The following is a 13,381-nucleotide window of genomic DNA, read 5'->3' as shown; positions in this document are numbered from 1 at the left end:
GTCTCGTAAACGTTGTATATGATATCAAGATAATATCCGACATAGAACTTCAAACGTCAGCGCCAGAGAATGAGAGATAGATATCTGTCGAAACGAAGGGCTGAGGACTAAAAGTCAATGGAGTGATGAAAACTATATGAATGGGACAGTGCAAAATCAGTAATAACACCAGGTGTTCGCGTCAACATTAATCATATCGTGTTCTACCGCTAGTATCCACCACGTGTCACAACTTACACTGTACCCATTGACAGATTCTCCACTGTACCCATTGACACATTCTCCACTGTACCCATTGACAGATTCTCTACTGTACCCATTGACAGATTCTCCACTGTACCCATTGACAGATTCTCCACTGTACCCATTGACAGATTCTCCACTGTACCCATTGATAGATTCTCCAGAGTACCCATTGACAGATTCTCCACTGTACCCATTGACAGATTCTCCACTGTACCCATTGACTGATTCTCTACTGTACCCATTGACAGATTCTCCACAGTACATGTGTTGTAAGTTGGGGGACTGTATTATGCTGAGTGAGTGAGTATGGTCTTACGCCGCTTTTAGCAATATTCCAGCAACATCACGGCGGGGGACACCAGAAATGGGCTTTACACATTGTACCCATGTCGGGAATCGAGCCCGGGTCTTCGGCGTGACGAGCGAACACTTTAACCGCTAGGCTACCCGACCGCCCCTGAATTATGCTGAATGAATGACGAGACATGATTGTGCTTAACGCTGAAGAGGCGACTAATTTGATCGGGTGGTCAGGCTCACTGACTTGGTTGATGCATGTCTTTGATCCCAATTGCGTAGATCGATGCTCATGATGTCAATTAATGGATTGTCTGGTCCAAACTCGATAATTTACAGACCGCCGTCATATAGCTGGAATATTGCTGAGTGCGGCGTTAAACAACAAACAAACAAACTTACGTATTTCCGCTGGCAGGGGTTCGTTAGCCAGCAGCAGGTCGCAGGCCGTCCCTTCAATGTAGGCCTGGTAGTCCAGGAACAACCAGTAGTCGCCCGCCTCGCGGTAATGCAGCTCAAAGCTGGAACAGTGAGGCGTCTTTGATACATCACTGCAACCTCGCAATAGGTAGCGTGTACTTACCTCAACGAGTGCACAATCGGAAGCTGGAAGCGCTCGTTAAATCGTCATCAGTGTAACCGCAAACAGAAATTGTGCCCCCAACGACAACGCAGACTCTGCTCATATCAAGCCCATGGGCATCATGGTCAGTTAGCGGGGAAGACTGCATATTACAACTGGATCCACTAGTTTTATTTGTGGATGGGCTCTCTATTCCACGTGACTATTACAATATACAACCTTAAGGTTCTCGTGACCTTGATACACACTTGCTCGAAATTATCTATGGTTTACCATACAAAGTTGTTTACCCTCATTATGTGCGAAAATATATGCAGTTTACATTGCAGCATTACAATATCACTACTCCAACTAAAGTCAGAGTCGACTCAAATGACGTCGTAACGAATCTCACACACGGGAGCCCCATTTCGGGGAAGCTCTGTCGAAAATGGCTCGTGCCACGTGCCCAAACTGAAACGAACTGCAGCCTATCTGATATTAGGTTTGTTTGTTTGTTGTTTTACGTCGCACTCAGCAATATTTCAGCTATATGACGGCGGTCTGTAAATAATCGAGTCGGGACCAGGCAATCCAGTGATTGACATGATGAGCATCGATCCACGCAATTGGGATACGATGACATGCATCTGCCATGTCAGCGAGCCTGACCACGCGATCTCGTTAGTCGTCTCTTACGACAAGCATAGTTGCCTTTTACGCAAGCATGGGTTGCTGAAGACCTATTCTACCCCGGATCTTCACGGGTGTGATATAAGGTGTGATTCATGATTCCACGTGCAGGGTGAAATACGAGGCAATGTATCGCTGCAGAACGAACATCACGCAAATGTCAAAAACGGTAAATGTGCTCAAAGTACACATGACTCATTTGAAGAGTGATATATACCCAAACCAACACGCTGAATGGAAAAGAATCTGCCGTCGTAAATTGAACTGTAAGCTAGATATTCCAAGAGTGAAAAAAACACGAAGCATTCAGGTCAAACGTCGGGAAAAAATAGCAATGGAATTTCATAAAACATGAACAGATATTTTGTGGTTAGAATTATTATCATACACACGCGCGCTCACACCTACCCATACTGACGCACTCTAGAACCCAACATATCTAAAACCACACCCTTCCGGTCCCCACCCCCACGGCAGTTGTAGGGTCTTCACCTGCAGATATCCTCCACGTGGTCAGTGGGGTGCTGTCTGGCCAGCTTGACCCTCATGGGCCACTTGGTGTCGATGAGGATGGTGCTAGTGTTCGGGCCATGGATCGTGTCAATCTGCCGCAAGGGACACTGGAAACAGAGGTACACAATGTTATATTAACAGTGTATGCTGTCACAAATTAAATGAGATCGTTGTGCTCTTAGGGTGCTATCTTGCGTTTGAGACAGGTATCGCACTATTCCAATAAAACAAGCATTGATAAGGAGAAAATCTTCATCTAACGTGGATCTAACGTGGACAGCCTCGGCATGTAATGACCTCACGTGTAAGCCTCTCCCTATACTTACGTTTAGTCTATGAAGTCTCTGAACATATTTTACCGAAAAACGTTGTAAATTATCATAATAAAGAATAATAAAAGAAGACCAGAGACTATCTTCATTTTAAGCGTGAAACTGTAGAAATCATCAATTTTAGACTTGCATGGGCTGTATTGGCTATATTTGTTAAAGGGTTTGTATGAGAGACAGACTCTACTCTTGAGGTAGAAATATTGTAGCTTGGAATAGAGTACATGCTACAGTGGTTCTATCCAGTATGTTCAGTAAGTACTAAACTGTAAATCCATCTATTTATCAGTTGCCTACTAGTTGCCTACGCGTTGCCTACTCCTACGACAATGATTATACTGAAAACACAAGGTGAACCTCAGTACCCGCAAACACTGTGTAGTCTGTGCCCATAGTTGCAGGTCAAAGTTGACACTGGTGTTGATGGTGAACCACGCCTTGTCATAAGTCAGGTCGGGTTTTTCGTCGGATCTGTGGGCGTTGAAGTAACGGATGAAGTCCCACCTGGAGGAGTTGCCACTTTGCGTCGTTGTTACCGTCGCTGAAGTCGTCTCTTGTGACAGGGCAGCAGAAACTGCAATGCATGATCGCATGAATAAATATATGTAACATGGAAAAAAGATTGTGCGAAATGAAATTCTGCTTGAAACGCTCGTTAACTATCTAACACAAACATTGTTTTGTTTGTTTGGCGTTTACCGCCGCACTCAGCAATATTCCAGCTATATGACGGCGGTCTGTAAATAATCGAGTCTGGGCCAGACAATCCAGTGATTGAAACCATGAGCATCGATCTACGCAGTTGGGATACGAATGCATGCATCAACCAAATCAGCGAGTCTGACCACCCGATCGAAGTGGAGCCATGGGTTGCTGAAGACCTATCCAGCACGGATCTTCACGGGCTTCTAACACAAGTAAATACAGTTTTCCGTTGCGTATTATTAAAATCAGTGCTTATTAGTACAAACCAGGGCACCCTTTTCCCTCGGAATTGGAATTTATTTTATTTTAATATTGTTATGATGTTACTGTGATATTATAATAAAATAAAATACGAAAGATGCGAGTCAAATGGCAGTCTATTCCGAAATATGAGCGAATAATTTTCTGGCTCAAACGAAATACGGGTTGTCGAGGACAAGCGTAAATACATATGGAATAATAAAGACTGATGATATAAATCTAATTCCTTATTAAATGCAGTTCAGTCTCATCTGAGACACCCAAATGCCAAAGCATAAGAGGGCTGGTGACATGTGTGCTTCTAACCACAAATGTGAACAAATTAGAGCCACAAGCAAATGACTACTTCCTACTCACACAAACCATCACAGTTGCAATACCGGTCCCGGGCCCCAGCTCGTGTTTGGTGATGCTAATGGGGAACTACACACATCCTAAGAGTTTCATCCAAAGCACACAAAATTTAATGAGATCTCGTAGATGGGTTCGAACCCTAGATTCTGGGTCAACGCTATGAGATCCACCTGGTGACCACATTGTTTGCTTCGGGACAAATTACCGACAACAAATAAAAAGCTTTTGACTTTGAGAACCGTCTTCACAAATGTCATCAAATGAAAGATATTTTTTTTAATGGTTTCACCCATTTTCTGCTTTTCAGTTTGTGTTGTGTAGGAGAGTGAAAGTTCGTTTACTCGTCGATAGCCAACACATCCTATTCCGATTTAGGCAGCTGTATTGGACACTTGGGACCTATTCTGTCGACCCGTGATCCGGGATAGAACAGGTCTTCAGCAACCCATGCTTGCCGTAAAAGGCGACTATGCTTGTCGTAAGGCGACCCTTTTTTTATTTCTTGGTTTACGGATTTCAAACTCATTTCAAAAGTGAGGCAGGCCAATTAAAAAAAAAAAAAAGGCTCCCATATTTTTTACCTGAATTTTTTCCTAAAATGTTACGTAGGTATGAAAAAAAATATCCTGGCGTAATAAAAGTAAAATAACTCAATTTTTCAAGAACATTTTATTGTATCCCTGGCACTCAGCTTGTGTAAGGATGGCAACATAACAATATTCATGTCATGGGTGGAAATGCATGAAAGACGCTGCTATTTTGGCAGCATGGGCATCGTTTATCTCTTTCAACACCAGCCAACCAGAAGATTACTGCTGTGACACCAAGTTCCCAGAGACTGTTGTGTGATAGATGAAACCAACATTTATCAAGGAATTATCGGCTGAAATTAACATCTTTGCTACTACATGTTTTGCCATACACTATTTGAAAGGTCTAATTAATCCTATTGTTTATAAATATGAAAGTTATGTGTATTTCATTATTTAAATAATTCATGAACAGCTAAATAAAGTTCGTTTTAAATAAATAATAATGTAAGCTAAAACATTCATAACTTCCAAATTAAGCGCAAATCTAACGATTTTTTCGGCAAATATAAGAATTCATAAAATCCACTTACCTATTTCTTTTTAATTTTCATTTGTTTACGTTGTTGGAACACTATTTTAAAAAGAATTACAAATAATATCTGTCATCACCCATTTCCCGATGATAGTGGCTGTCCGCTCACTAACATGAGGAAATACCTCGGTTTTCAAAGCTTCGTATGAATAACACATACGTCCTGCCATGTCAGTATACATTAAAAAAACTTATATTGTTTCACCGACAAAATCTGCTACAAGGTTCGTGATTGGTCAAATTTAAGCATGTGACCTAAGGCAGCTAATCAAATTACAACAACGATAATTTTCAGACTTTGGCGAAAGGTTTGGGTTAAGTCATGTTATTCTGAACGTTTTAGCATGAAATCGCGATCTATATTAAAAAATATGAAACTTTATGGATGCATAGAGCTAGGTTACGAGCTGTGACAAAGATTTCTTATGCATATATTTTGGCATTAAGACATCGTGTCCGAGCCGAGAAATCGAGGCGACGAAAGCCGAGATGTCATTTGACTGACGATTACATGCGATCGCACGAAAAGTTGGAAATAATAACTAAGATGTCAGATTGGCAACTTTTATAGATATATTTTTGATGATTTTATTACTTTGTAAATAAAGACGTTTCAGCGCGTGAAACGTCTTTATTTTGCTATTTGACATGTTCGATGACCCGTTGTCGAAGTGTGTCCGAGAATTTTATTTTCAATAACATTGTGGGAAATAGTGTCAAGTGAATACATTTTTAATCTATAGATAAAAAAATGATAAAATCAAATGGAATACGTATTTCAGACATTGTGAAATGTGATAGATTTAATAAATGAATGATATGACAAGTAGGTTAATATAATTATAAACTATTTTGACGTGGCTTGGACGGTCTACCGTGCGGTGTGTCTTGTGGCTTTGAACGGCCAACAGTGTTGAAATAGTTAAACTGGTCACCACTGCGCTTTGCGTTGACAAGCTTTGATGGTATTAGAGAAGGATCCCAGCAAGAAATATCAGAGTGACTTCCTTTGCTTTACGCTCGACGAGGAAAAGAAATGTATTTTTGTTTGAACTTTTTGTCGAAAAGATCGGCGGTAATAAAAAAAGGGTAATTTTCATTTATTTTTTTTTTTAACATTAGAACTTTGAAAGAGCGGCGCATCCGTAAACCAAGAAATAAAAGAAATCTCGCCTTATGCCATTTAATCTTCAGTAAATTCTGAGTTCCTCGTAACTGTCACTGCTTCCCACACGGTGATGCCGGGACAGAATAGGTTGTTGTTTGTTGTTTAACGCCGCACCCAGCATTCTAGCTATATGACGGCGGAGTGAAAAAAAATAAAGTCTGGACCAGACAATTCAGTGATTGATGAACATCGATCTACACAGCTGGGATACGATGCCATGCATCAACCAAGTCAGCGAGCCTGACCACCTGATCTCTTAAAGAGGCGACTAACGGGATCAGGTGGTCAGGCTCGCTGACTTGGTTGATGCATGGCATCGTATCAGATCTAGTAAGGGACACAATCACACAATAGGATCAGATCTAGTAAGGGACACAATCAAACAATAGGATCAGATCTAGTAAGCGACACAATCACACGATAGCATCAGATCTAGTAAGCGACACAATCACACTGTAGCATCAGATCTAGTAAGCGACACAATCACACGATAGCATCAGATCTAGTAAGAGACACAATCACACAATAGCATCAGATCTAGTAAGCGACACAATCACACGATAACATCAGATCTAGTAAGCGACACAATCACACTGTAGCATCAGATCTAGTAAGAGACAAAATCACACTGTAACATATGATCTAGTAAGAGACACAATCACACAATAGCATCAGATCTAGTAAGAGACACAATCATACTGTAACATCAGATCTAGTAAGGGACACAATCACACTGTAACATCAGATCTAGTAAGAGACACAATCACACTGTAACATCAGATCTAGTAAGGGACACAATCACACTGTAGCATCAGATCTAGTAAGAGACACAATCACACTGTAACATCAGATCTAGTAAGAGACACAATGACACTGTAGCATCAGATCCAGTGAGAAACACAATCACACTGTAGCATCAGATCTAGTAAGAGACACAATCACACTGTAGCATCAGATCTAGTAAGGGACACAATCACACTGTAGCATCAGATCCAGTGAGAAACACAATCACACTGTAGCATCAGATCTAGTAAGAGACACAATCATACTGTAACATCAGATCTAGTAAGGGACACAATCACACTGTAGCATCAGATCTAGTAAGAGACACAATCACACTGTAGCATCAGATCTAGTGAGAAACACAATCACACTGTAGCATCAGATCTAGTAAGATCACAATCACACTGTAGCATCAGATCTAGTAAGGGACACAATCACACTGTAGCATCAGATCTAGTGAGAAACACAATCACACAATAGCATCAGATCTAGTAAGCGACACAATCACACGATAGCATCAGATCTAGTAAGCGACACAATCACACTGTAGCATCAGATCTAGTAAGAGACACAATCACACTGTAACATATGATCTAGTAAGAGACACAATCACACAATAGCATCAGATCTAGTAAGAGACACAATCATACTGTAACATCAGATCTAGTAAGGGACACAATCACACTGTAACATCAGATCTAGTAAGAGACACAATCACACTGTAACATCAGATCTAGTAAGGGACACAATCACACTGTAGCATCAGATCTAGTAAGAGACACAATCACACTGTAACATCAGATCTAGTAAGAGACACAATCACACTGTAGCATCAGATCTAGTGAGAAACACAATCACACTGTAGCATCAGATCTAGTAAGAGACACAATCACACTGTAGCATCAGATCTAGTGAGAAACTCAATCACACTGTAGCATCAGATCTAGTAAGAGACACAATCACACAATAGCATCAGATCTAGTAAGAGACACAATTAAACTGTAGCATCAGATCTAGTAAGAGACACAATCACACTGTAACATCAGATCTAGTAAGGGACACAATCACACTGTAACATCAAATCTAGTAAGAGACACAATCACACTGTAGCATCAGATCTAATAAGGGGCACAATCACACTGTAGCATCAGATCTAGTAAGAGACACAATCACACTGTAGCATCAGATCCAGTGAGAAACACAATCACACTGTGGCATCAGATCTAGTAAGAGACACAATCACGATGTAGCATCAGATCTAGTAAGGGACACAGTCACACAATAGCATCAGATCTATTAAGAGAAACAATCACACAATAGCATCAGATCTAGTAAGAGACACAATCACACTGTAGCATCAGATATAGTAAGAGACACAATCACACTGTAGCATCAGATCTAGTGAGAGACACAATCACACAATAGCATCAGATCTAGTAAGGGACACAATCACACTGTAATATCAGATCTAGTAAGAGACACAATCACAAAATAGCATCAGATCTAGTAAGAAAAACAATCACACTGTAACATCAGATCTGGTAAGGGACACAATCACACTGTGACATCAGATCTAGTAAGGGACACAATCACACTGTAACATCAGATCTAGTAAGGGACACAATCACACTGTAACATCAGATCTAGTAAGAGACACAATCACACTGTAACATCAGATCCAGTAAGAGACACAATCACACAGTAGCATGAGATCTAGTAAGGGACACAATCACGCTGTAGCATCAGATCCAGTAAGAGACATAATCACACTGTAACATCAGATCTAGTAAGAGACACAATCACACTGTAACATCAGATCAAGTAAGGGACACAATCACACTGTAAGATCAGATCTAGTAAGAGACACAATCACACTGTAGCATCAGATCCAGTAAGAGACACAATCACACTGTAACATATGATCTAGTAAGAGACACAATCACATAATAGCATCAGATCTATTAAGGGACACAATCACACTGTAGCATCAGATCTAGTAAGGGACACAATCACACTGTAACATCAGATCTAGTAAGAGACACAATCACACTGTAACATCAGATTTGGTAAGAGACACAATCACACAGTAGCATCAGATCTAGTAAGGGACACAATGACGCTGTAGCATCAGATCCAGTAAGAGACATAATCACACAATAGCATCAGATCTAGTAAGAGACACAATCACACTGTAACATCAGATCAAGTAAGGGACACAATCACACTGTAACATCAGATCTAGTAAGAGACACAATCACACTGTAGCATCAGATCTAGTAAGAGACACAATCACACAATAGCATCAGATCTAGTAAGAGACACAATCACACAATAGCATCAGATCTAGTAAGGGACACAATCACACAGTAGCATCAGATCTAGTAAGGGACACAATCACGCTGTAGCATCTGATCCAGTAAGAGACATAATCAGACTGTAACATCAGATCTAGTAAGAGACACAATCACACAATAACATCAGATCTAATTAGGGGCACAATCACACTGTAAGATCAGATTTGGTAAGGGACACAATCACACTATAGCATCAGATCTAATTAGGGGCACATTCACACAATAGCATCAGATCTAGTAAGAGACACAATCACACTGTAGCATCAGATCTAGTAAGGGACACAATCACACTGTAACATCAGATTTGGTAAGGGACACAATCACAATGTAGCATCAGATCTAGTAAGGGACACACTCACACTGTAGCATCAGATCTAGTAAGAGACACAATCATACTGTAGCATCAGATTTGGTAAGGGACACAATCACACTGTAGCATCAGATCTAGTAAGGGACACAATCATACTGTAGCATCAGATCTAGTAAGGGACACAATCATACTGTAGCATCAGATCTAGTAAGGGACACAATCATACTGTAGCATCAGATCTAGTAAGGGACACAATCACACTGTAGCATCAGATCTAGTAAGGGACACAATCACACTGTAACATCAGATTTGGTAAGGGACACAATCACACTGTAACATCAGATCTAGTAAGGGGCACAATCACACTGTAACATCACATCTAGTAAGGGGCTGTCACTCAGAGGATTAAGAGGATAACTGGAAATATCAGACAATAACTCCACGGGATTAGGACTTAAATAACAAACAATGTAATGTATGGCTGTGAAGCAGAACCGTAATATGTTTTAGCCTCCTTCACAAACACTGGAGGGGTGGCGTACATCACACACACATGCATCCCCTTCTCTCTCTCTAGTGTACACTGAGTCTTCTACACGCAGTAGGCCACCCCCTAGCCCCAGGACCCCTGCAACCACCACAACCCCCGAGTGGCAATATTAGCAATGGTCAAAGGACTTCAATCTCCTCGAAGCTTCGCATGCTATTGAGACGGAGAAGCCCAAATAACTATGATAACGCCAAACATTCGGATTAAACAACATGAAAGGCTCGCCGAAATATTTTACAGAATGGAAAAATGCGGAACGGATCTTGCAAGAGGAAAGATGTTTGGTTCAAACAAATGACTTGGTCCGTGAACAAGCGAATTTCTGTCCATGTCACGTGACCGCGTGACCTTTTTCCCTTCAGTGGTACTTCTACACCCTCGGAAAGAAAACCAGAAATAGGGGGATTGTTGACACAAAGTGCCTCCTCAAATTGATTTACCTAAGTCACCTAAGGTTAGGAATTTTTTCAGTGTCATTTTTTTCCTATTGAATGAACTCCCTGTCAACAGGGTCCGTAGTTTCAGGATGGACCATAAAGAAAGACATATCTTAATGGTAGAAATACAGAAAGGCATCGATGTCTAGACCCACTGACTAGAGTTACGTCCCTTGTCTGTGCCAGTATCCGCTGATCGTGGCTTCGATTCCCAGATTTGATTCGATTTGATCATGACCCTCATCATACCCATTTTTTTAGGGATTTAACGTGGTATTAAATATTTACCTTCGTCATTTTCTTCTGAAATTAAGGTGACACCATGTGATATAATTACGAACAAACAGACAGTTTATTCAGTAATTTAGGCATCAAGGCCCCTAGTACAATGCAGACTGTATTTAACATGTGTCACGTGATGTACATGATTAGATTTTAAAACAAGTTGCACATTTCTCATTACAAAGACATGTTTTAAATATACAGAAACAGCTTGGATCATATCAGGATTTTCAGAGTTTAGCAGATTTATCATTAACTGACGGTCTTTAAAAATACCTTGCAACATGGGGAGAAATCTATGCCTTAAATGGGACTACGTTTCACATATAAGTAAGACATTGTATTTATCCTCTACTTCTCCGGATGAACTGTTTCTACAAATAGAGTTCACAACATGCCCGTCTTTGGGCATACGACATACACTTACATAAGTTTACAATAAGCTGTAATTATACTTCTATCGTTAAATATCTTTCCGTTTGTAACAATGATTTTACTTTACTGTAATTGCTAAGATAAAGTTATACAGAAATACTTTGGTGCCACTGTTGACAAAATATATCCTTTAGTCTTCGCTTAAATAAATATAAAATAACTGTGGATCTCCCTCATCTTGGGGAATCCATACATATGAAAAGCCACTGACACTAACTCACATCTGAAACTCATTTTTTTTACAATTATCATCAAGTACCTTCAACATTTTGTAACATTGAGATATGGGTATCTATCAGGCATCATTCTAAGTAACTTAATCCAATACTTAATTACCCTTAATCGGCTGGCTACAAAATATTACTACGGCCTGTTTCACCAAGAAAACATTTGAAAATGAAGTGTGACATTTTCAGTTATAGCGTTATACGTAGCACCGCATATTGCAGAACCATGCAAATGTATTGGCATAATTTTGCCTAAAACAATGGTGCATGCTGTGAAAAAAGACACACAACTATTTTTCCTGAATAAATTATAAAGAAAGCACAATGGCTTTCGACGCCTGAACAGCTAATAGCGTCCATGCCACAGACCGTGACAATCTAGAGGAAAACATAAGACCTGAACATTTGTCGTAAGTGACTACACTCAAGGCAGATATAATTACAGTACTTTTCAAAGCGCCGTCGTTAAACCCGGCGTACGCTCTACACTAAAAGCTAGTGATCAGTATAATGACAACTCCTCGATGTTGTTGGAGTGACTTTGGTAAGTTCAGGCGCAGTGGAGGTAACCCATGAGGAACAATGCCGGTAGTAAATACACAGATACCTACATGGGGACGGCCATGAATATTGTCATCGGATTCCCTAAAATTGGAAGATATTCACATAGTTGGGTTGGTACACGTGTTATAGTGCAAACCATTTCAATACTTATTTAACATTTCATTTATCTAAATACCTAACTGGTTCAATATGTTTCCAAGTGCACCGAAATTCTTTGCTCTTTGTTTAATATATTCAGCAAAAATTCGGAGTATCCCCTCTTATCACAAGCCCCTCCAGGCAGGACCCTTAATCTCCAGCCCTATCTGTACATTTCAATTAACACCTCCTATCGTCGCCGGATCTTACGTTTATACATACACGTGGGACAATGACCTTGCCACACGTTACGTAACACCTCGCTCTACAAAACCCGACTGACATGGTCAGTCAGGGAGACAGCCAGAAGGTAAGTGACAGAGCGAGTCTCCACACGGGAACATTGGCCACTCAGTCCTGGTGTGCGTTCTGTCACGTTATTATCACAATGTACCTTTTCGACTTATTCAAAACCATCAACAATAAACATGGCAGTTGTCTTCTTAAACTTCACCCCTGAGATTTGTCTTCCGTCTCCACCCTGAGCTACCATCCGAGGGTCGACACTTACGCCCGTGGACACATGTGCGCAGTACGTATGTCCGTTGGTATGTTTATCACGGAAATCCTACGTTTGACATCTTTTGGAAGACATTACCTCATATTTACATATTCTCTTCCAAAACTATTATACACAATAATACAACTTTGGTAGGTCGGGCATATAAATGTTTAATTTTCCGCACAAAAGGCGACTATGCTTGTTGTAAGAGGCGACTAACGAGGTCAGGTGGTCATTCTCGCTGACTTGGTTGATGAATGCCATCGTGTCCCAATTGCGTGGATCGAAGCTCATGATGTCAGTCACTGGATTGTCTGGTCCAGACTCGATTATTTCCAGACCGCCTTCTTAAAGCTGGAATGTTGCTCGTTGCGGCATTGAACAACAAACAAACAGACTAAAAATTTAACTTCATGTGCGAGAGGTGGTGGTAAGGTGAAATTGGATTTAACGTCGCGTCCAAGATTATTGCACTTATATAGCGACGTGTAAATGTGCGTGAATCACACCATGAAACCTGAATGTACATCTCGTGTAGTGAAGTAA

At 40.6% G+C, this 13,381-nt stretch overlaps 1 protein-coding gene across 1 annotated transcript in view; it reads right to left on the bottom strand.

The window, feature by feature from the left end:
• LOC139464210 (heparan-alpha-glucosaminide N-acetyltransferase-like) overlaps window positions 1-13,381 on the bottom strand; it is a 41,613-nt gene that overhangs the window by 12,567 nt on the left and 15,665 nt on the right. Inside the window, exons 2-4 of the mRNA XM_071245733.1 lie at window positions 3,006-3,214; window positions 2,291-2,418; window positions 946-1,064 (exon numbers count right to left, since the gene is read on the bottom strand). Coding sequence (XP_071101834.1) covers window positions 946-1,064; window positions 2,291-2,418; window positions 3,006-3,214 — 456 coding nt within the window. The remainder of the gene's footprint in view (window positions 1-945; window positions 1,065-2,290; window positions 2,419-3,005; window positions 3,215-13,381) is intronic.

The sequence above is a fragment of the Haliotis cracherodii genome, unplaced genomic scaffold, assembly GCF_022045235.1.
Source record: "Haliotis cracherodii isolate W230 unplaced genomic scaffold, xgHalCrac1.p SCAF_17, whole genome shotgun sequence".
NCBI classification, from domain to species: domain Eukaryota; kingdom Metazoa; phylum Mollusca; class Gastropoda; order Lepetellida; family Haliotidae; genus Haliotis; species Haliotis cracherodii.
This window is presented reverse-complemented; position numbering and strand designations above follow the sequence as displayed.